Raw genomic sequence first — 22,721 nt, 5'->3', positions numbered from 1 at the left:
TTTCCTATTGAGGCGTAAAGGGCCATTCTGTCTATTTAATTTTCTCCTTACAGCTATAATTTAGTTTAAATAAAGATATAAATAAAAATACAAAATCTGTTCACAATAGTTATTTATTGTTAAAACTCATGGAGGTTGAAAGCTGCAATCATCTTCCACCAGGTGGCAGTAACGCTCCGCACTGCCCTTGTTTACAGTTGCCAGTAAAATTAAAAAAATAAAACGTTTGAGTCGATGTACTGTGCAGCATTGAATCAAACAGTCATTTTAATAAGATGGAGTGATACACAATGCATCAGAATCCAGAGTAATGACGAGCAATTAAAAATAAAAAACAATGTAAAAAAAGAAATACAGATCAAAAAGGAATTAAAAACATGTTAAACCAAAAAGGGTTTTAGTCAGGAGTGTAGACGACATTGCGAAAAGGCAAATACATAAAGTTGATCATACGATTGTAAACATAAAGAAAGTGCAGGCTCTTCTTTCAAAAGCATTTTCTTAGTGTAATCATCATTTTCCCAGAACACTGATTTCTTGAAACATTGTGGTTGAATCATTTTTGTGCCATTTCCATCACTGTTGTTATTATTATCATTATTATTATTATTACTAGTAGGATATAAAATGGAGTAACTATTATTGTGGGAGGTGAGTATCCAGGGAGTAATAGTTACAGTGTGTGTGAGTAGTTAGATTACATTAGAGTGATGTGGAGCTAGAGAGAGTTTACACGACAACACATGAAAGTTGAATTTTCACAGCTTAGATTTGCATTTTTTTACATATTGAGAAACATTAAAAAAAAGATTAGCAGCAAATAAAATGGTGAAGTGAGGGAGGGATGGTTTGGGCAGATATAATGTCAGGTGATGGAACGCACTGTAGACTATTAATATCCCAGTTTGACACTGGACTGTATCTGTGGACATTTACATCTACACAGCCGAAGAGTACAAGGGATTACAATATTAACACCTATGCATGATGTCTTATAAAGTACAGCTACTACATGTACACACTGATTTCATTTGAGCAAACCTTAATATTAACGTCCTGGTCTGTCTCAATCTAGTGATTGTTATAATAAAAGTCTTTCACATCTGGTAAAATACATTGCTAAGAGAGGTTTTTGGTCGAATTCGGTCAACTATCATACACAAACATTTTACATTGACCTTCATTCTCGTCTAAAATTCACTTAGACACTTTCACAACCCCATCTGATCTTCGTGTTTCCCTTTTAAAACAAGTCTTTGTGTGACATCTCCTGCAAGACTTCAGCCAGATAATGAGATCTCATAGTCACTTGTTGACAGCAGGGGGCGCCCGACTTTATGCACATTCTTGGCATTGGTTATGCGAGCTGCAACCTCCACCGGCTTTTCAAAATAATGTACCAGGGCCTGCTCGGTGAGCACAGAGGCCAGGAACTGCTCAAACGTGATGGCCCAGTCTTTGTCGATGCTGGAGCTGTGAGGCAGCGCTCTGTCGAGGGGTCCGCTGACGCACGGCCGGTTGCCCATCTCACCGTTGTCGTTGCGCACCAGCACCGTGTCTTCTGCGATGTCCTCGCACTGCAGCTTCTCATCCAGCTCGTGGGAGCCCGCGCTGAGCACCGAGTAAGACGACATTGAGGTGTCATCTTTGGTTTCGTCATCCGAGGTGAGCATGGCAGAGGACGTGCCAATGTCCTTAGGGGACGAGTCCTCCAGCTTGATGTCTTGCATAGGTGGCAGCTGCTCGCTCTCTTCGTCCCCTCTCCCCTCGTCGCAGGGGCTCGCCTTGTTCTCCAGACCTGCATGGACGAAATCGCCTCCCTGGTCCTGCTGCTGGAGCACGTCATCAAGCCCGGCCTCCTGGGTGGTGTTGGGATCGGTGGTCCGCTCTGATTGACCCTCCATGTTGTGGTCCTTTCTACTGGAGGCGGAGGAGGAGAAGAGCTTCCCCACTTCTCCCATTTCCAGCAGTAAACTGGTGACAGTGGCCGTGGCGTGGTAGAGCTCCTGTTCTTCGATGTCCTCGCTGAACATGCTGTACAGGGTCTTGCAAAGCTCGATGAACTGGGTCTGGAGGAAAGAGCATTTCAGTCAGTTACACTCAACCACTGGCTGAAAGAAAAAATGACTCTGCAGGGGACGTGGGTTTTTAGTGGCATTTGTAAACTCCTGGGAAAAATGTGCAATAACAATATATTGGAAAGTAGACAATTACCTTTTTTACAAACCTGTGTATACATGTTTATATACAGTCTATGGTGTATACTCACTTATGTTGGTAAAAGGAGACATTAGAAGCTTTCAGCATAAAGACAGGTGAGCAGGGAAGAGGAAACTCACCTGATTCAGCTTGGGGAGGTCTTTTGTGTTTTCGTGTTTGGGCTTACTCTCCTGGTTCCAGAGTTTCAGGTAATGGCGGTAATCAGGATTGTTCAGTTTCTTAACTGTAATATGTAAAAAAAAAAAAAAAATGAGTCATGTATTTCAGTCTGTACAGCTATTAAAGAGAAGACATCACAGTCAATTTTCTAATGAGTAATTATAAGACCTGTGTATATTTTCTCCTCCTCAATGGGAAATAAAATCTTAAACTGATCTGTCTGGTTCTCAAAACAAGTACTTTGTTATAAGAGTATGATGATAATACATTTTAGAAACACATAAGTAGTTTCCTGCCTCCTGAATGAACTGGTGTCCTCTTTTTGAGATGGATGATATGAAAAAAATCACTTTACTCCGATACAAATGTGGCGTGAAGGGAAAAGATTTTACAGATTCAAAATAAAGGCAATTTCACAACGGTTTGAGGAATTAATGATGGTCAATAATCAAACATCCATCTGCTCACTAGGGTTACACTGTACACTGAATTAGATTGTAATCAATGTGGCTGTGTGCTGACCTTTTTCAGTCTTAAACGTAACTCTGACAAATCCATCATCCTTCTCACTTCTGCACTTTGAGTCAGGACCTGGGAGAGAGAGCGAGATTGTTGTTAACACAATATCACCGGTCCCTGCTGATATTAATGAAGTGCATGTATTGGAAAACGACCACTCTGAGGTCTCCGGTGTCACGTTTGATCAGCTGCACCTCGAGCTGCATTAACGAAGACGAGTTGAGTTCATGGATTTCATTTTCCTGTCAGCAGCTGTCAGAACCGTGAGGGCGTTTGAAGCGGTTTCTCTCGTCTGCATATTCAGACACAGGATCCCTCTGCAGGCCCCCTCACTTACACACATCCACATGTCAGTCACTGTGCCGCCGCTTTCATCGCCCTCAGTTTGCACAATGCAGGCTGCACGCCACGTCTGCCACTTCAAGGTTAATACAACTACACTTACACCCAGCAAACCACAAGAACAAAATAACAGATGTCACTCATCCAAATCTCATAATGACACTCTGAAGGCCTCCATTTATAAATATCAATAGTTATGTGCTGACAAACAACCCCAACTAATTATTGGCAGCGGCAGCGGACACTAAAAGTAAACAATAAACTGTGTGATGGGAAATGAGAGATTGATTCCCTGAAAGATGTTGCTGCTGTGTAAGATCTGACTGTGATGTCTTAATAATATCTAGAATAGCACAATTTCACAAATTGATAAATATCAATCCCCTAAATATGCCTGAATTTTATTAAATAAAATCCATGAATTATTATTATTAATGTGAATCTGCACCAACATTTAATGGGTTCTTCCCTGACCCTAATCTCCTCCATGTCTGTTTTCCCATGAGTGTATGTACTTTGTCTTGACTATGAAAGGAACTATATTAAAAGCTGTCTTGTAGGACTAGTTTGAGTATACACATGTTTTTATGTTTTCATGTGATAATCTGTAATCTAGATTTTTTTTATTTTTAAAGGGGCACCGTACCGGAAAAATAAAACAAGTTGAGGTGATGTGGTAACATTATTTAATTCTCCTTCGCCTGCATGATGTGTGAATGTAGTAAATGAGTCTCCCAGGAAAGAATACACATATATAAAATGTAGGATCTTACCGATTGACATGTCTGGAGTGATGTCTTCAAAGAAGTACTGAGTGGCTTCAAACGCAGAGTCGGGCTCCTCCTGTTCATGAGCGACTTCTGTGAGAAAAGAAAATTCAACTTATTGCTGGAAGATTCTAAAAAAAAGTTATTTTTTATAAGGATTTCATTATAATGCATTTTACAGTTAGAGTCGAGTTATTTTGATTAATTACATTGATGATGGTTTTGGGATTAATGAAAAACAACTTTCTGACCAATAACCTTAATTAATCGAGTGAATCTCCTTTAAAGGTTTTATGTCATGTCAGTCGTGTCATAAAAACCTGCTGACAGAAGGAAACCTGAGAGCGAAACATTTTCTCTTTCATAGACACTTTCCACTGAGCCACCTCCTCTCTGTGCATCTAATGATCCTGCTCCACTGAAATGAGATATTCTCTGTCATTCCCCAAAGATGTTTCAACATCACCATTGATTCACACTCACCTGGTAACACGTGCATCTTGTAGAGGAGCTTCAGCTTCTCCGTGAGGTCCCTGTGGTACAAAACACCTGCAACACCACAACAAGCTTTAGAGACTGTATCTGTCTCAACTGTTTCCAAATGCGATGCATCATCTTAAATTAGCATCGTCAAAGCAACAGTGTCACTACGATATGAACCGTTATTTTCCGCGGAAACACTCCGTCTATTCTTACCCAGGCCGCTGATGAACTCCCTGAAGTTGATGAGGGCGTCTCCGTTTTGGTCGAGGAGCCGGAAGAAGCGCAGGGCCAGCGGGTCTGAGTGGGTCCCGTTGGCCCAGGGGAACAGCAGGTTGAACAGGCCCTTGAACTGCTCCACGTCGATGCGGTACTGCTCCAGGTAGGGCAGGCTGGGGTCGTGGCGCTCGGTGGGGTTGCTGCTGCCGCCCCAGTAGCAGCTGGTCAGGTGCTCCGCCTGTAGAAGAGGAGGAAGCGACAGTTACAACTGAATGACACCATTTGAAAATAAAACATTTCTGCCCTGTGGTCGTATGCCTCCGCCAGCCACTGCCGTTTCAGTCTACAAACGTGTATTTCCCCAGACTCATTTGGTCGCCATGAACTGTGACCTTTGATTGGTGAAATCTAATCAGTTCGTCTCGTGTCCACAGAAAAAAGAGTTTTCTGAGGTCACTGCGGTAACAAATTAATTTCACAGTGTTTTATACAGGCCTGCAGCACAGTAACAGCTAAACAGGATGGAAATAATTCTAAAGCTTGTGACGACGCTCCCCCACCATTATTAATTTATCTGTAGAGACCAGGCGACAGTTGGATTTACAGTCTGTGTTTCAGCCTCAGGACTGTAAGTGGAAGCTGCAGGTTCACAGTTTAGTCCCTCAGTGTGAATGCATGGGTATAACTCACCTTAAAGAGCATGTAGAGTTCCTCCAACTCATCTATACTGAAGGCCGTCTCTGTTACAATGGTCCTGACCTGAAAAATCACACAATCAAATTAAGTAAAAATAGAAGACGCACAAGAACTTTGAGTGTCATTTAAGGGAGAGCAGAGAATCTAATAATGTGGAACACAGTTCTTTATAGTTCAAATTCCAAATCTAATTTGACCTGAACAACTAAGAGACTTGTTGTGTTGTTATTTGCATGATGGGGTTGAGGAAAAGTACTCGAGTTAATACAGTTGAAAAACTGAAAACCTACGAGGAGGCTTTTTTTTTTTTTTTTACCCGTTTCATATTTTGTTTATTTGGATTGTGCATAAAATGACTGCACGGATGGTTGGTGATCCAGACCGGGCATTCTATTTGTTGGGGAATTCTGACAGATTTATTGCACAAAAAAGTGCAAAAGAAAAAAAATCTGAAAAGGGTGGAAAAATTCAAATTTTAAATGTAGTCTCTTCCTGATACATCTTGGCACAGATTGGGGGGAAAAAAGGGCAGATCCAGGATTTGTTTGTATTCCTTTCTTCGTATTGACGGACGCATTGGCTCCACTATCTACAATTCTAGCTCCAGTATTTATACGTCCTCACCACATTGCGTTTTGTCGTATCCTCAATGGTTTGGATGACCCTCAGTCTCTGTTTGAAACGCATCTGTTCAATCACATCTGCACGGATGGAGCCAAACTTCTGATGGTCAACATGGAGGAGAAACAAGAGAGTTGAAGGTTAACTCAACACCAGCACACATGAAAGACTGATGACGCAGCAGAATAACCATGAGAACGGCTGAATGATTAAAAGTGAAATCGTACAAACTAAAAACATTCCCTTCAACTTTATTGATACTCATGTTGAATATATGATCTGTTCTTGTCAAATCAAAACACAACTGTCTTCATCACATGTGTTAAATACCTCGTAGGAGCTGCGGACCAGTTTGAAGATGTCCACCTCTGGATGTGGTTCTCCGTTGTCTGTTAGTAAGGAGTGCAGGTGGGGGATGGGAGGTAAAGTGCTGTCTTTATTGGTCACACTGTCCAAGTACCTACACACACAGACAAGTGCAGAAGATCAGTATATAATGAAAAAATAAATAGTCATGTTTGGGACGGGGGGCGTACAGGAAAGACGACAAATATATCGTTGACTTCACAAACAAAATAAAATGTCTTCAGGCTCTTCTCACCTGCCAAGGACGGTCATGGCCTCGCCGTCGTCTTTGCAGTCGAGCAGCTGGTGGATGTTGGCGTGCAGCACAGAGAGCGCCAGCTGAAAGATGACCTTGATGCCGTCGTAGAAGAAGCAGTCGACCACCACCACCGCGCTCTCGAACGGCATGACGGACAGGAAGAGGGTGAGGAACCACGAGAGGGAAATGGTGGAGATGACCCCGAGGTCCTGCATGCAGTCGTACAGCTCAGGAACGTACTCCCGGGCGAGTTCCTCGAACACGCCCTGATCGACCAGGGCTCCTGTGGAAACAAGGAGGATGTTAAACAAGGACATTCCTATCAACATCTAATCAGTTCATCCGAGAGAATGTTTGTACCAAATGTGAAGAAATCATGTTCGCAAGAATGAGACGAATGGACCCGAAAACGTACTCCCTCTATCCGCTGGCTGTCGCCGGCACGGAGGTATAATACTAAACAAACCAAGACGATCGCACTCTACACAAAAGCACACAAGCAAGGATCACAGGAGAAATCACATACTGACCCACAACTCTGGTGTTGTAGTAGTCGGGCAGCATCCTCTCACAGAGCGCCACCAGCAGCCAAAACGCCTCCTCTTCTTTGGCGTAGAGCAGCAACACAGACGTCACGATATTCATGGCCTGTGGAGTCGAGTCAGAGAAGCACAAAGAAATGGGTCGTTGTCGAACACAGACGGGTTTCTACCGGTTTAGAAAAACAAAAAAGTGTGTGTGTGTGTGTGTACCTGACAGTATCCAATGTTGGGATTTCTGAATGCGTAGGCAGTGAGGACCCTGCGGAGGGCGGCGATGCCCATCTCGTTCTGGAAGGCCGGGTGCTCAGGTAGAGAGCGGTGCAGGTCCCTCTCGATCTCCTCTGTTGCCAGGTTGTACTTTCCCATCGACCTCTCCACCAGGTCCTCGTAGTAGCCGCGGTGAGTGGCCATCTCGTTGATGGCGCCTACGAAAACACACAACATTTAAAAGGTTGAAAGCGGCGTCTGTGTAAAATCTCCTCCCCAAATCATCAAGGATCATCCTCTGTCCTTGGTCATCATTAAATACTAAATACATAACAGGAATTTACTACTTTGCACCTGAAGTGATGACATTCATTCTGTTCTATAATCTTTTTTATCACTTTCTTTGAGAGTGTGAAATGCAGAGTTTCACAATTACATTTTAAAATACACTGTTTATTTAGTATTCATGTGCCTCTGAGGTCTGTTTGAAGGTTTAGCAAGTTGTCGCAATCTGACCAGATCTCACCAAACAAGTTTTTACACCCTTTGTTCTAAAATGACACCATTAAGAGAAACCACTGTTTGTTTCAGACGAGCTTTGAGGATGTTTGGAGATGAGTGTGAGGGAAACTCAAACATGAGAGTGAGTAAGGTCGACAGAACGCAGCCACGGCAACGAGCTGAGTGAGCAGTAAGTAGGTCACCGGAGGGCGGGAGGAGCTGTGTGTAACCTGACTCAGGTGAAGATGAGTTTACTGGTGCATGACACATGACTGGGCCTGTAAACACGGGCGTTTGGAGCCTGTGCTCACCTGAATATGTAGCAATGTGTTACAGAGAGTGTGTTCAGACCTGACGTCTGAAGTGATTCGATCAGACAAGTGGATGACTGTAAATACAGGAGGGAACAATTTGAAGATACATTTGAAATCTGATCCCTCAGACTCAGTCCTGGTTAAAAATATTATTTGGACTTCGTGAAGAGTCACATTCACCCACACACATTTATACAACGCTTACATACAGAGCGCTTTTTCCATCACTCAACATTCGTACACTATTGGCACAACGGTCAGGAGAAACTTTGGGGTTCAAGACACTTATGGTTTTGGGGATAGAACCACTGAGCTTCTGCATGTGGACAACCCGCTCTACCTCCTGAGCCACAAATGGGTTATCATAGCACACCTCAAGATGTGCCTTGATATGACTGACTAACTAAACCCAACCTGTCAGCACTGGCTGTTGAAACGACAGGGTGTCTGTAATTAAATGACACCTACATAAAATATGCATCATGGGTCTTGTGATTACATGTGAACACGTAGCATGCAGAGGTGTGGTCTAATTAGTCAGAGTCTATGACTGGATCAGTTCCAGTTCTGTATCCTCAGAGGGCATGACTCTGGTCGTGTTTATTTCAGGCCTCCCGGAACGTTTCCTCACCAGAGAACATCAGCCACAGCTCCCCTCTCATGCTCTCAGGAATCCCCTTGAGGACCAGCTCCTTGGTCTTCTCTGTGCGGTACATACACACGCCCTGTCCAAACTCAGCAAAGTGGTTCTTCCACGCCTGCTCTTTCATGAACTCTTTCGCCTGAGAAAAAGAAGGGAAGCAATTTCATGAGAGGCCGCAGCCCAAGTACAATTAATGCGATCTTTTGTTTTCTTAGACCAAAATTACTGTGATCCAGTTTCAGTATGGTATATATCAATATGTTCTAAGTCTTCCTCACAAAGCGTGAATAATCTGAAGTTCTATTAAATTAAGAATAACAACACTTCTCCATGCAGTGTAATTTCTATCCAACATTAGGGTATTAAAATGCCAAGAATGATTTATTAACTCAGAATTTAGGACTGAAAATAATGTTTCACAGAAGTAGGATGTTATATTGTTTTCTGTTTTTATCTGACAAAGCGTAATTGAACTCACCAGCTTAGGGTTGAACTCCTCGGGCGAACGGCGGCGGTACATGGTCATGAGGGCTTGTGTGGCTGTGGGAACACTGCTGTCATTGAGGTTAAATGTTCGCTCGCCCTCTGAACCCGAACTGAGCTGTGGGCTGCTGGAGAGCAGGGATCCAGGCTGGGAGTAAACCTGGAGTGGACATGTGATATTATAATTATTTTCCAGAGCTAAATTAAACTGTACAAGAAATAAAATAACCATTTAATCTCCTCGGTTAAAAGCACCTAATCATTCCTACCTCGTCGTCTGAGCTGTTGAGGCTGCCGGTCAGTTCCTTTTCCAGGTAGATCTTGGACGTGGTCTGCTGCAGAAAGTCAGAGATCCTCTGCACCAGGAAGTCTCGGTCCTTCAGGTTTGCAAACAGAAAGGTCATGCGGTTCTTGGTGCTGATGGAGAGCGGGCTGGGCAGCACATTGGAGCTGTCGGCTTTTTCCACGATGGTCACCTGGAAGACGTCGAGGTAGAGTTGCAATCTCAGTCAGCACGAAATAATTAATTGAAAAGACAGAGAGACTAAAACCTTATATCGCCATGTTGAAGGAAGGAGGGGAAAAATTCCTGAATCTGCCTGTTTACTTGGTTCTGGTCCAATATTGAATGGGTTCATCCTTGGGCCCAACATATTAAATAAAAAATGAGATGCACAGCACAAACTAGGCCTTGCATAGAGATGAACTGGTAGTTATCAAGTGTCGGAGGTATTCACACACACACAGTTAGCAGTAAATTGGACAGTGGACATAAAATGGATGAATGTGTATCAGTGTGAAATGCTATTAAACGACGACAGACTCACCTCGCGCAGCGGGATGATGAGGCTGCACAGAGTCTCCTCCTTGCTGGTGAAGCAGATGTAGTTGGTGGAGACAAACATCTGTCCCAGGATGTGCATCTTATTAAAGGGGGTCCACAAGGTGCAGTCTGTGTGTCCATCCAGTTTTTCATCTTTGGGCAGACGGAAGAGCGCCCGGTAACGCTCACTCTTAGCTCTCGCATCCAGGTCCCTGAAAGATGCAGAGTCCCGTTAGATGACTTTTATAAGTCTAAGGCTGAAATAGTTGCTGTCATTGATGTTTTAACATTATTTTACTACTGAGGTAAAATAAAGTGACATTTAAAAACATTGCAATGAAAATTAAAGTAGATATTTTGATTCACTGATGTTATACAATTTGAGTGGATGACTGGGTTATGTTATGTTGGAACAAGTAGCCCACAGCCGCTGCTGATAAAACGACACTCATGCTTATATAAAATGTGCTGACAAAACAAACTTGGGACCTTAAGGCCATTTTTTAAGCTCTCACATGAGACCGACCACAGTTCAGAAACAACAGTCTTTTATTTCCCCACACAAGGATGTAATGCAACCTGCAGCACTTTCTCATTCTCTCCTGAAGAACCCAGATAAACAACTACTCTGTCAACCACAACACATTAAGGTTCAATCGACCACAAGTCATAAACATGCGCTATTATTGATGAGCGTCCCTCCTCCGCGTCAGTTCCCTCTTACCTCTTGAGGGCTGACACCTTCATGGGCGACTTCTTCTTGAGCTTGGGCAGCGAGCGGTCCTGTTCGAAGCCTTTGTTGTCCAGGAGCTGACGCATGGCGATGTTGGCCAGCTGCTCCGCCAGCTTGAACGTCTCATTGATGTTGAGGAAGACGGAGAAGACGTGCTCGTTGGTGCGGGTGCTAACCTTGATGGCGTCGGGCAGCAGGAGGGTGGCGCTCTTCTCCAGCTGGGTCATGTCGGCCCAACGCACCACCAGCTTGGCTGAAGGAGAGAGAGTGAGATGATGAGATTGATTTATTCGTGTGTATGATTAAAATAAGACAAATCAATGCACTTTAGCCTTGGATTTCTTCAGATATTCAACAAACTACGAATGAGGTGCAACAGAACTTTGTCACAAGTTTTAGGATTCCCTGAAGGTGTTCAGTCTGTTCACAAGAATAGGAAGGACAACCTGAAAATATTATGCCCTCTGGCTTGATGCATAATAAACTTATGAGACGGTGAACATATTTTAAAAAGGATTTTCAGTTACTCAAAAAGGTGCTAACCACTGCCCCCCTGTCTCGCCTGAGAGAAACATGAAACAATCTGTATGAAACCTTCTTTTCCCAGCAAGTAGGAGTAGAAGCAGAGGTGGTTGATGCTGAGGTAGAGCCATCCCTGCCGAGGCACCTTGCCCTTCCAGTAGCTGCAGGAGTAGTAGTTGACCAGCTTCTCCTCCTCAGGCATCCCGAACATCTTGCGGAACTTGGCGCTGGCCTCCTTGAACTTGTCCGTGTCGTCGTCCTCTTTGACGTCATGGTTCTTGTTGTACTCTGCGATGATGCCCTGCAGCGAGGTGTAAAGTGATAGAATGAGGAAATGAGCTGAGACCTGAAAACCCAAAACCTAAAATTTAATAAAAGGCAGCAGCAGTTTATGTCAATGATGCTTAAGATCAGAAACAAGCTCATGAAGTTGAAGCTACAGCTACTACCGACACCAGGAAGTTTTCAATTTGAGTGGGCAACCATTTCTAGTTCGTTCCACAGATTTGATTGTGAAGAAATAGATTCCACTTGTTCTTGCGAAACAATTTTCTTTATATTGGTATTTTTGTCCCCTTAGGTCAAATATGAGCGGTTCTGCGACTGGTCCACAGTTGTGTGATTATTAAACAAACATATCACAAACATCTTGGTGATGGATGAAGTGTTTATGTGTATTTGTTGAATAATATTTGCTCTGTGGCATAGAGCATAAACGTGACAAGATCTTTGGTCTGCTTCAGTTTATTTTGACGCATCACAAGTTATTTGCATGATTCACACTGTGACCAACAAATAATGTTTGCCTATAATTCACATTGTTTTTTTACATAAAAATGTATGAACCTTGAAGTCCAAACTAAATATAGAAAAACTTAAACTTCTCCGTTACCTGGACCTTTCCTTTGACGAAGGTGGTGATGTCGTTCTCGTTGTCAAAGATGGAGAGGGTCTGCAGCAGGTTGTGTTCCAGCCACTCCCAGTGCTCCGTGATCTCTTTACGGGAGGTTCCTGCAGAGGAGGGGGAGGGAGTCAGAGCATTCAGGCAGAGAGTTCACAGGACGAGCACGGAGGTATAATGTTTCAGAAATGATGATCAACATCATGCATTATGTCTAAAAAAAAAAAATCACTTCATTCAGAATCTCATGGATTGCATTTCAAAATTTTTGAATGTAGGAAGAAGATTAGAGCTGAAAAATTATTCCGATGACTGATTTAATACTTAAGTAATTTTTAAAGCAAAATAGCCTAAAATTCACTGGTTCCAGCTTTTCAATGGTGAACAATTATTCATAATAATATCAGAGATCTGAGAAAACAAGCAAATGTCACCTTGAGCTATGGGAAATGGTGACAGACAGTTTTCACTATTTATTTTAAATACCAAATAAATGATCAGAAAATCTTGTGCAGAATAATGAATAGTGAAAAAGATCCTTTTGTTTCCTCCCTGTGTCAAAACATCTCAAGATAATGACTTTGAGTCACACGTCCAGGAGGGGGGGGGTGAAATGCATATTTTCTGCTTTATGTCTAAACAGCAGCCCGAGAAAACTGATTTCTTGCGGCCAAAGGAGGATTTCAATGCCATAATGGCTGCCATTGTGGACAATTATCCCTCTACACAGCTGCACACAGACCTTCAGTGAGTGCACATTCACTGCATTAGCTGCGTCTGCCAGACAGCTCCACTCGCCTGATATCTCTGGGGCTGCAGAATTAAGAGGCGGGTGGGGAGGGGAACCAGTGCCATTTCAAAGCCAGGCTGGTGTTTAGTGTAGGTCTCCATTTCAGATAAAGAGAGCACAAATATGACGCTTCTTACACAAGCATTTACTAGCTTACTGCTGAATTTAACACATGGGTACACTCTATAACAAATTCATATTATCCTGTGTTTCAACAGTGTTACTTCTTAATATAGTGTTGGTGCTTTCACTTCTCATATCATAATCTTATCAAGTGTCATTGTGAAGAATTTCTATGAAGAAGATACTCTAGTATACCACTGTACATGTCCTCATATAAACATGGTGGAGTTCGCACCAAATTTTAAACATGGCTTTTTGGTTTCAGCAGATCTGAGCTGTTATTGTGTTTTCAGGCTCATGCAATGCAGAGTGTCTCCTTTGTTATTTTCCAGTGTTAAGTATAGAGCTGAAGTAATTAGTCAATTTACTGATTAGTCGGTCTGTCAGTTAATCAGTAACAATTCAAATGTAAACTGGGTTATTTTTAAAGAGGAACTGATCCAGATTAAATGGTTTCAACTTGGCAGTTGTGATAATTTGCTTGTTTTCATCGCTGTTTCTTTCTTATTAAGCAGGATTTCACAGGAACCACAGGAAACTCCATGAAAGAATGCCGGATCGGGGGGGGGGGGGGCATTTTCTTTACAAATGTGTGAGAAGGTGATTTTCAACATTTGAATTGATTTCTTTGAATTCATGGATCTCTATGAGATACTGTATCTAAAAAATGTAAATGTGGTTTCATGAGGGGACTTATGGACCTTGGTGAACGTATGCGTTAAACAAACACTCTTACACACAGAGAATATGCAGACTGCATTTTTGAAAATGCCCCATCATGTGATCAGCTGAAAAATATAACATCCAGCCACATTTCAGCATCGATTTCTGCACCCGTTCCTGTAATCCTGCCCTTTAAAGCCACTGGGGCATGATGTAATGCTTGGCATGTGGGCAGCTACCATGGGAAACAGCAGGATATTAGAGCGTCATGTGTTGTGCAAAGTCTGGAGGAGGGATGTGCAGGGGGTGAAATTACAGAGGGGTTTATACTGGAATAACCTGCATCTCGAAAACGAGCACATAAAAATCCCCCTCACTTGCCTGAAGTGGAGTAAATCAACCAAATAAATTCTAAACCTGGATTGTCTTACATTTTCTTAAGAAGGAGTTAAGATGTGCATACCATGGGCAATTATCCAGTAAATTAAAGAGTCAGGGGTCTGGTAGAGGATCCTGTACGGAGCCATTCGAGCACTCGAGTCCAGGACAACATCCAGGGTCCCGACCAGCAAACCTACGAAACAAGAACCCAGAAAAATAAACTATTATTCAAAAGACACTTACATGAATCACACAAATAAACATCAGAGTTTAGACGATCTGATCAAGGACATAGAGACCACATTGTCAATAAAAACACTTTAGTGACCTATAAATGGTTTCAGCCGTGAAACATCTGCCCGTACAGACATGTAACAACCATAAATGAACATGTGAGGTGTATGACAAATTAAGTGCTTTAACTTGCAGATCACTTAGTTATGCATAAGCAAAAGGGGAAACCCACGAGTTCATGTGGTTTTGGATATGAGTTTACGAAAAAAAACATCCTGTGGCTGGAACGTCTGTGCTCTACATTACACTCGTAGGTTTATTTGTTGTTATGATCACCAGAGAAAAGAGATAATTTAATGAATCTCTTTTATAGCAGAAAAAATTTCAGCAAAAGCTTAAGGAGGTCGAGCATGTGGCTGAGATACACTACAAGAGCTTTATGTTTCAAACGAGCAACACTAACACTTTGTAACTACAGACAACCTCCATGAAACCCTCATTAAAAGAAACTAATGACTTATGAATGGTGCATATACTTGTTCAAAGATCATGTTTAACCTGTTAGCTTGAGTATATTATAGGTTACCAAGGTCAAATGTCTGTGTTTGGTATTTATCCTCCTCCACATTTGTCTTTTGAACTTCTGATGATCTTTAAAAGGTGAAGCAGCATGTGAAAGTCCTCCTCTGTGGACGAGGATGTCTACTCTGAGAAAATAATTCTGGAGATTAGGTTGGAGTTAACAGGAGTTAACCAGGAAGTGTCTGCATCACGGGGAAATGTAGGATCCAGTGTTTTTTTGAGGCTGGCCCATAAACTTCATACTAAAAGTCAGGATATCTTCCGTTTTGATCTTTCTTTCATTAATCTCTCCTTCATTTCCCGATGTGCAGCACTAAACTGCTGCAGTGTTCCTTTATTTCATCAGACTGGCCATTTATCAAAGAGGACATGTGCGGTATCAACAACTACAGGCTTTTTTTGTTCTTGTGCACATGCTTGCACAACAGCATTAGGTGCTACACACATTTCTGCATGGTTTCATGGTTTCTCATTATTCCACTGATCTAAGTAACATGATGCGCAAAGAAACACCAGCATAGGAAAGACGAAGAAGACGAGTAAAAACAGAAGTAGGTTTTAAAATTCTCAGTGAGTTAGCGGGCATTCTGAGTTATTATATGCTCACAACATTGAACCCAAAAAGCTATTTTTATTGCTTAAAAATGACCAAAGACTATAAATTTAAAAACCTTTTACAAAGCATTTCTTAATTATTAAATGTCATCACAATCTCAAAACCCGCTGTTAGCAACATAAGCAACTCTTGGTGCCTGGGAATATTCAACCCTGGTTGAGAGGAGGTACATGTTCAGCAGCCATGAGAGACAAGTTATTTTTGTTCAGCAGCTCGTCAGGGCAAGACATTATGAGTCACAGAGAGAGAGAGACAAGAGACAAGTGAGGGACGTTGAAACATTTTCTTATTTTCAGCGATAAAGGAAGCAAGTCTGTGGAAAGGCAGAAATGATATTGGAAGAACTGTACATCTGTGTGAATTCATAAGTCTTTAGAAAGATCAACGCTCTTCTCTTTCCTCATGTCAGAACCAGAGACCGTATGGAGATGGACAACGTGCTCCACTTCCTCCCACTATCAACAAATGAAGGCAAAATGTTCCTGGATACCCACGCTGCCATCCTGCACATCGGGAGCCAGGGTTTGCTCAGTAGCATCTCCCACCGATACTTGTGCTCAACCGCTCATGAGTCGGTCTCAGCTGTCAATCATCACATCTCCTGCAGTTTTTATAGCATCAAATAATAAACTAAACCCAAACATAGAGGAAAAATGAACTTCCTAAAATGACACCATCTTTGAGAAAGTTTTGTCTGACATTTACTTTGAGTTTTTAGTTTGCACCATGTCCCATCCACTGACATTGAGGAGGCAGGGTTTATTACCTATACTGCAGCCAGCCACCAGGAGGCGATTGAGACGTATTGGTGTCACTTTTGGAGAGCTCGTCCATCTTTATACACACATAGTCAGAACAACGTCACACTAATAAAATATTCACTTGTATTCAACCCAGCAGACTCACTTCTGTGATGGCTTGACAGCGGCCTGGATGACTCTAAATACTTCTCAGTGTTCATGAGGACAGACACCACCCATCTTTGACCATAAACCTTATAACAGTAAACTTTATCTATCTGGCACTTCACCTGACACAAGGAGCTTAACAGAAAAAAAGTAGAACTTCCAGGAACAGCCAGTAAATAAAAGAGAACGACAGACAGTTCATAAATCAGACAATAAAACACAACCTTAGGTCAAAGTTCATAAAAAACTTTCTGGTTAAATAAAATTATCTCAGCTACACAACTGTAAAGACATTTATAGAATATCTTGCAGGGTTGTGACACTGCATCTGTCCTCAGTGAACATCACACAAAACATCCTCTGTGCTTGTTCCTGCTACAGTTAGTATCTTCACTACCACATTTTACCATGATGCACAGACACAGACTGACACGCACAACAGTCAGTCACAGCTGGTAAAAAGGCAATGAACTGCAGTTATCTCCGAATTAATCCCAATGAAACTAATGAGATAACACAGCCTGACAATTTGATTTTATCTCTTAGTGACAAACAAACACCAGTTGTGAGTGTGAAGAGAACTTCCTCTTCCAGAGAAGGAAAATCACAAGGTTTAAACAAAAATTAGAACACGCATGCTCGCACACTGAGGTGTCACCCAGTTAGCGCTTCAGTATCAGCTGTTCTGTCTTTCTCTTTTGTGGTAAAAACAAATTCATGACGAGCTACAAATTTGGACTCAAGTTGTGCAGCGTGTTATGAATGGTTCAGTCTGCAAACATGATCTGAGGTTTAACGCATTCAACTTGCAAGGAGACCACAGAAAGTGCAAGACCACCTGACATGTACCTCGTCTTCTCAGACTGGAAGTGAAATTTTTGTTTGACAACATTTTGCTCATGTAAAAACTTTATATTCCAGCAGCTTGTTTCAGCCAATTTCAACTCTTTGTTCCTGAAAATGAAAAAAAAATCCCCTTATGGGCTTAAATTGGACATTTTAAATGTGACTCTATTCTTACTCACTTCAGGACTGGTATTTATGAATATGCTAAGTGGCCCTGGTGTTATGACACTGACTGCTTACCTCACAATGGAAGGATGGTGTCTGGATCGCTTATCTGGAGAAACGTCTTATCTGCCGTGTGTATTAAGGGTCAAAGGAAGTGCAGTGTAGAATTGGTGCGATCTGGAGACGTGATATGTTCCAGCAGCAGGTCTTTGTCTTGCCGAGGTTCAATTCATGCATTTTACAGTTTCAGAAAGAAAAAGCTGCAACCAGCATTAACACAGGCCCACACAGCCCATTCCAAGCAGGCAGGTTTAAAACAAGCACTGCACTAGTAATATAAAAAGGCACCTGGGCGCCATATTAATATTATTAATATGTTTAAAACCTTGATCTTCACCAGAGGGGGGACTTTAATATGCAAATCCATTACCGGTGCGCAGGTTTATAAAACATCAAATAACCCAGACACATGCCTGTGCAGCATCAAGTTGTCAAACCAAAGTCCATGTGAACACGTCTCCTCCAACTCACACTGATGATTTCCCTCCACAAACTGAATGAGTGGGTGCACATGTTCAAAACAAAACACAACACACAGTTCTTATGGTTCTTGTTCTGCTCGTTGTTTCTGGTTGGCTGGAAAATTCCTTAAAGTGAGCAATCTCCATCTGAAAGGAGCGAGCTATAAAATCATGTGATGCTTTGTCATCTCCGCTCAGAGCACAACAAGGGCTGCCTTTTGTTCGAGCCAAAACAAATCACCTTGTCTGAAACATGAGAGGTTTTCACTCGGTGGGAGAGAAGGAAGCCAAACCAACGGCATTAGAAAAAAAGAATCTTGTTTTCTACTGTTTCTATCCTCTCTGGACCAAATACCTAGAGAAAACAGCTTATGGGGGAGGGTTGCTGCTGTAGGATGTTTGCATTGAGCACACTGAAGAAAACCATCTGCCCCAGATTTAAAATCAATACTGTGTCAGATAACAGAAGCCTGAGACGAGCCTGGATAACCAACATCACATGCAGGTTTCACTGGATCCACTTATTGGCCACATTTTACTGCTTTTCCACCATTTCAAGGTGCACTGACATTAGTCACTGGTCATAAAGAGGGAGATAGGAGTGTGGCCTACAAAGAACAAAGTCAGTATGAGTCTGACATGAGACACACCAGACAATTGTACAGTACAGCGTGCTGCACTCTGACTGTAATTACTGTGAAATTTTATGCCATGAGCACTACTGTGTCGAGTTGTGTAACAAGTGACACAGTTGCCTGATTCTGAGTTCACTTGCCGTCTGATAAACGCTGGTTCTGTTGTGCACTGATGCTTGGATGTTGTGCTCCTGCAGTGTCCTACACTTGGTTATGAGATCGGAAACTTGCAGCCTACGCATTTTAAGACTATTGCAAATGACATCTAACACACAACTGCGCGGACGCAGCTCATTTTGCAAACCTGCATTTGCAACATTTTGTATTTTCGTGCATCTTTTAAAACGTACGATATTTAACTTCAACAGCTACAGACTCTCGATCAAAACAATAATAAAATACCTAGTTCGATGACATGGTGATGCAGTGTGGGATCAGGGGAGTTGTGATCCCAAATGTCCCTTTAAAAAATGTCGTGGTTTGAAAATTGTTTGAAACATTTTGCAAGTAGTCAACAAAACATATAACAAAGGTCTAGTTGTTTTTAGAATTCTTACAGATTAGATCTTTAAAACAGCCATGCAGTTGTCTGACCTTTTAAAGTGAGACACCGTCAACTTGTGACCCCCCCCCCCCACTACAGGCTGCGTATGGATGTGAGTTGCTGTGCAGTCCAAACAAAGTGATGCTACCTTAACATTTCTACAGTTTTAAGCCTGCAGAGGTAAAAAAATATTCAAATAATTATAGAAAAGTCAGAATTTCAATCAAAATAAACCTCATTTCTGTGTCAAGTGGATTTTCCCACTATAACCCTCACTGGCTCAGTGCCAGCTCTGATGTATGAGCTAAAGACTTGTTGAGTGGAATATCCAGATTAACGCCTGGCTCCCTGGTGCCGCTGACGGCTTCACCTCCCCCCTGGAATAACTGCCGCCTGAGGATGGTGCCAGTGCCACAGTGTGCCGAGCACCAACTGGCACATGGCACCAACAATGACATCATCGCTGTAGCACCACTTGGCACTTAATGTGTGTTGCCACAGAGGGAACATGACAGAGACTGAGAAATGGAGAATGTCAAATAAGTTAATTTAAAATCTGCAACCAGTGTACAACTGTTTTCAACTGATACATCTTATATTAACTTTATGTCATCATTAGTCAGACTAAGGCTGAGACGTACGACAGTACAGACTATAAAATAATAGAAACTAAAGTTTTTAGTTTCATAACTGGTATTAGATAACCCTTACTATATTACAAAACTGGTTTTATAAGAATTTGCAGCAGTTTGTACGTACGTAGATTCTTTTCTGGGATGTGTAGTTCACTGGATTATCACAAGACATTACCACATGGTTATTATGTCAATAAATGTTTTTTCCAACAGTGTTTTAGAATTGTTTGTTCTTAACCTTGAGGCTGGGGCTTCCACAAGAGGTAGAGATTATTATGAAGGCTGCCAGATGATAACAGGGCAGAAAAATAAAAAATAAAATGCAGAAACACAAAATGATGTTTGCTTAGGGCCACCCCAGGGCCTTAAACATAACATGGCTGTTCCAGATGCAAATGTAATAATGTCATCTGCAAGTTTTCATGTGCTGTCATATGAATGTCGCTCTCCTTCATTTTCTCCAAAGACGTTCAAAGGTGCCTCATGTTTTAAACTTGAGGAACAAGCTGAAATAAGGATGAGGAATTGGCCAGCCATTTCCATAACCTGTCCTTCATCCTTCATCCTCCTCTTCCTCAACTCCCTCTCTTTCGTCCTCCTGCTGCTGTTTGACCCATTTTGAATGGAAGAAGCAAGAGGGAGGAGGAGGAGGAGTAATGAGAGAAGGAAGAAGGAGAATGATTCAGCATGAGCGAGCAAACGGACCATGTCTGTGGTTCAAACAGATTCAGTGTTGTTGAGGCCTCCGTGCAGCCACATGGCAGCTGCACAACAGAAACCACATCAGCTGCTACTGTTGGTGTTGTTGTTGTTGTAGAGGCTAGAATCGAATCTCCCTTGCAGACATGAGTCTACTTTGGCTTTCTTGTGGTCTGGTAAAATGGGTGTCAGCCTAAAGTTTACAACTTGTAAAATAGCAGATATGGCCCAAATATCCCAAAACAAATGTGGGTCTTTTGGGGCAAACCTGCAGTGCTTTAGGCAAGATGTAGTCTGGATGTGAACCTGCAGTGGAACATGTGGTTAATGGTGAATATGCAGGAAACAAAATTAGTCCACCTCTAGCTTCTTTGGATGACATTCTGTATTGCTATGGCTTACCTGTGGCCCAGATCTGGCGAACAGGAGCGGACCGGCCAAGTGCCATCCTCCCATGCTTTATGTGGGCCAGATTTGGGCCACAGCAATCTGTGAAGGAGCAGTATGACCAGACAGCAGATGTGCACAGCACTTTATCTGTCAGTGGTGTTGTTTGGTGTCAGTGCCTGGTCAAAGGTGGAGGTCTGACCCATACCACATTCTGATGAAACAGCACCTGTGACAGCTGGTTGGTCATGTGATCCTCCTCACGTGCGCTTCACCTGTCACTGCAACCATCACCTTTCCTCCTTACCGCCATGTTTTTTATTCTGATAGATCCATTTACAAAGACAGACACACACTCACCGGCCAGTCCCCCGCCTCCATCCCCGTGGCCCTTCCGTCTCTGGAGGATGAAATACGGGTTGGCTCTCTCGGTGATCCACAGCGCGCCCGCCAGTAACACGTCTTCGGGACTGACCCACATATTTGTCCACGTTTGTTTATTCGTCTTTTTTAAGAAAACATCGAACACGCAGGCGATTCTCGACCCTTAAAACCCCACCTGGAGCGAGAGAAAGATCCGGGTTGCTTTAATGTAACCTGCCAGCACGGAGTGGCTTGGATCGGATCGGCCTGCACCAGATGGAAGTCCTGTAGCCGATATTTCGTGCGCACAAACCGTGTCAGCAGCAGCCTCCTGTGCGCACCGCTGAATGGAGGAGTTTGTTTTACGCAGCCTGGCTCGGTGTCGCGGCCGCAGAGCGCAGCGCAGCTCCGGGATCGGATCAGTCTTTGTTGTCCATGCTCCGAGGCTCCGAGGCGGCAGGTGCGATGATCCGGGTCACGGCCGATGTTTGAGGAAATCTTCTTCACGGTCGATCGACAATGGCAGCTGACAGTCTGCAGGGTGCCACGGCGGAGCTATGAGTCCGTGTGGTGAGACGACACCTCTGATGTTAACTCAACAATAACGCTGCGGATCTTCCTCCTCCTCCTCCTCCTCCTGCTGCTGCTGCTGCTTCACGCCGACTAAAAGTGTGCGCGTCACCGGCTGGACATCGCGAGACGTCAGCGAGCAGAGCAAGAGGCGGGTGCACGCCATGAAATAAAGGAGTACATATATGTTTCTATTCTAACATTCACGATTCGCGTCAGGTTTGTTCTGCTCGTGGTAAAAAGGAAAGAAAGATATCTGAAAGATGTGTTATGTCACTGCCCAGAAGGACATTCATGGAAGGAGCTACCATTTGTTGAGTTCAATAATAAATGTAGATGTATCAGTGTATCCAGAAGTATAGGAAATGGAATGGATGGATGAAACACTGTGCAGCTACACAACGTGTGTTAATGTTGTGATCTGTGTAAAGATATGACGTAGACAGTGAGGAGACTTAGTGGTTTTAATTTGAATAACTGGCTGAAGGAACATTGTAGAGACAATGACTCACAGATATGGATGTGGGTCACTTCAGGCAATGATGTGGCTCTTCTGGCCTTCCTGTGGCCCTAACCAAATGGATATGTTCTATTCGTTTTAATATAAGAGATATAAACCCTGTGGGCACAACAGATGTTATGAAAGACCGACTGATAAAGTGAACTCCAAACAAGTGGCTATGTTTTATCAAGTTTTATCCTATATATTTTCTGGCGCACCGGTTGTTTGTATCTGTTGTGTTGTCTGTCTTTTCTTCTCATG

General features: G+C 42.7%; 1 protein-coding gene across 1 annotated transcript; it reads right to left on the bottom strand.

The window, feature by feature from the left end:
- Window positions 1–237: 237 nt before the first annotated feature.
- tbc1d9 (TBC1 domain family, member 9 (with GRAM domain)) lies at window positions 238–22,059 on the bottom strand. Its single transcript, XM_020101263.2, has 21 exons — window positions 21,386–22,059; window positions 14,336–14,446; window positions 12,288–12,406; window positions 11,468–11,696; window positions 10,865–11,126; window positions 10,145–10,352; window positions 9,587–9,793; window positions 9,313–9,477; window positions 8,823–8,973; window positions 7,380–7,594; window positions 7,158–7,275; window positions 6,625–6,910; window positions 6,354–6,483; window positions 6,027–6,125; window positions 5,397–5,465; window positions 4,704–4,944; window positions 4,491–4,556; window positions 4,014–4,100; window positions 2,902–2,970; window positions 2,340–2,443; window positions 238–2,069 (listed from the first exon to the last, which is right to left on the bottom strand). The coding sequence occupies exons 1-21, from the start codon at window positions 21,504–21,506 to the stop codon at window positions 1,281–1,283; spliced, it is 3,846 nt and encodes a 1,281-aa protein (XP_019956822.1). The 5' UTR covers window positions 21,507–22,059; the 3' UTR covers window positions 238–1,280.
- Between the last annotated feature and the right edge of the window lie 662 nt (window positions 22,060–22,721).

This window comes from Paralichthys olivaceus, chromosome 8 (genome assembly GCF_024713975.1).
Source record: "Paralichthys olivaceus isolate ysfri-2021 chromosome 8, ASM2471397v2, whole genome shotgun sequence".
In the NCBI taxonomy this organism is placed as follows: Eukaryota; Metazoa; Chordata; class Actinopteri; order Pleuronectiformes; family Paralichthyidae; genus Paralichthys; species Paralichthys olivaceus.
This window is presented reverse-complemented; position numbering and strand designations above follow the sequence as displayed.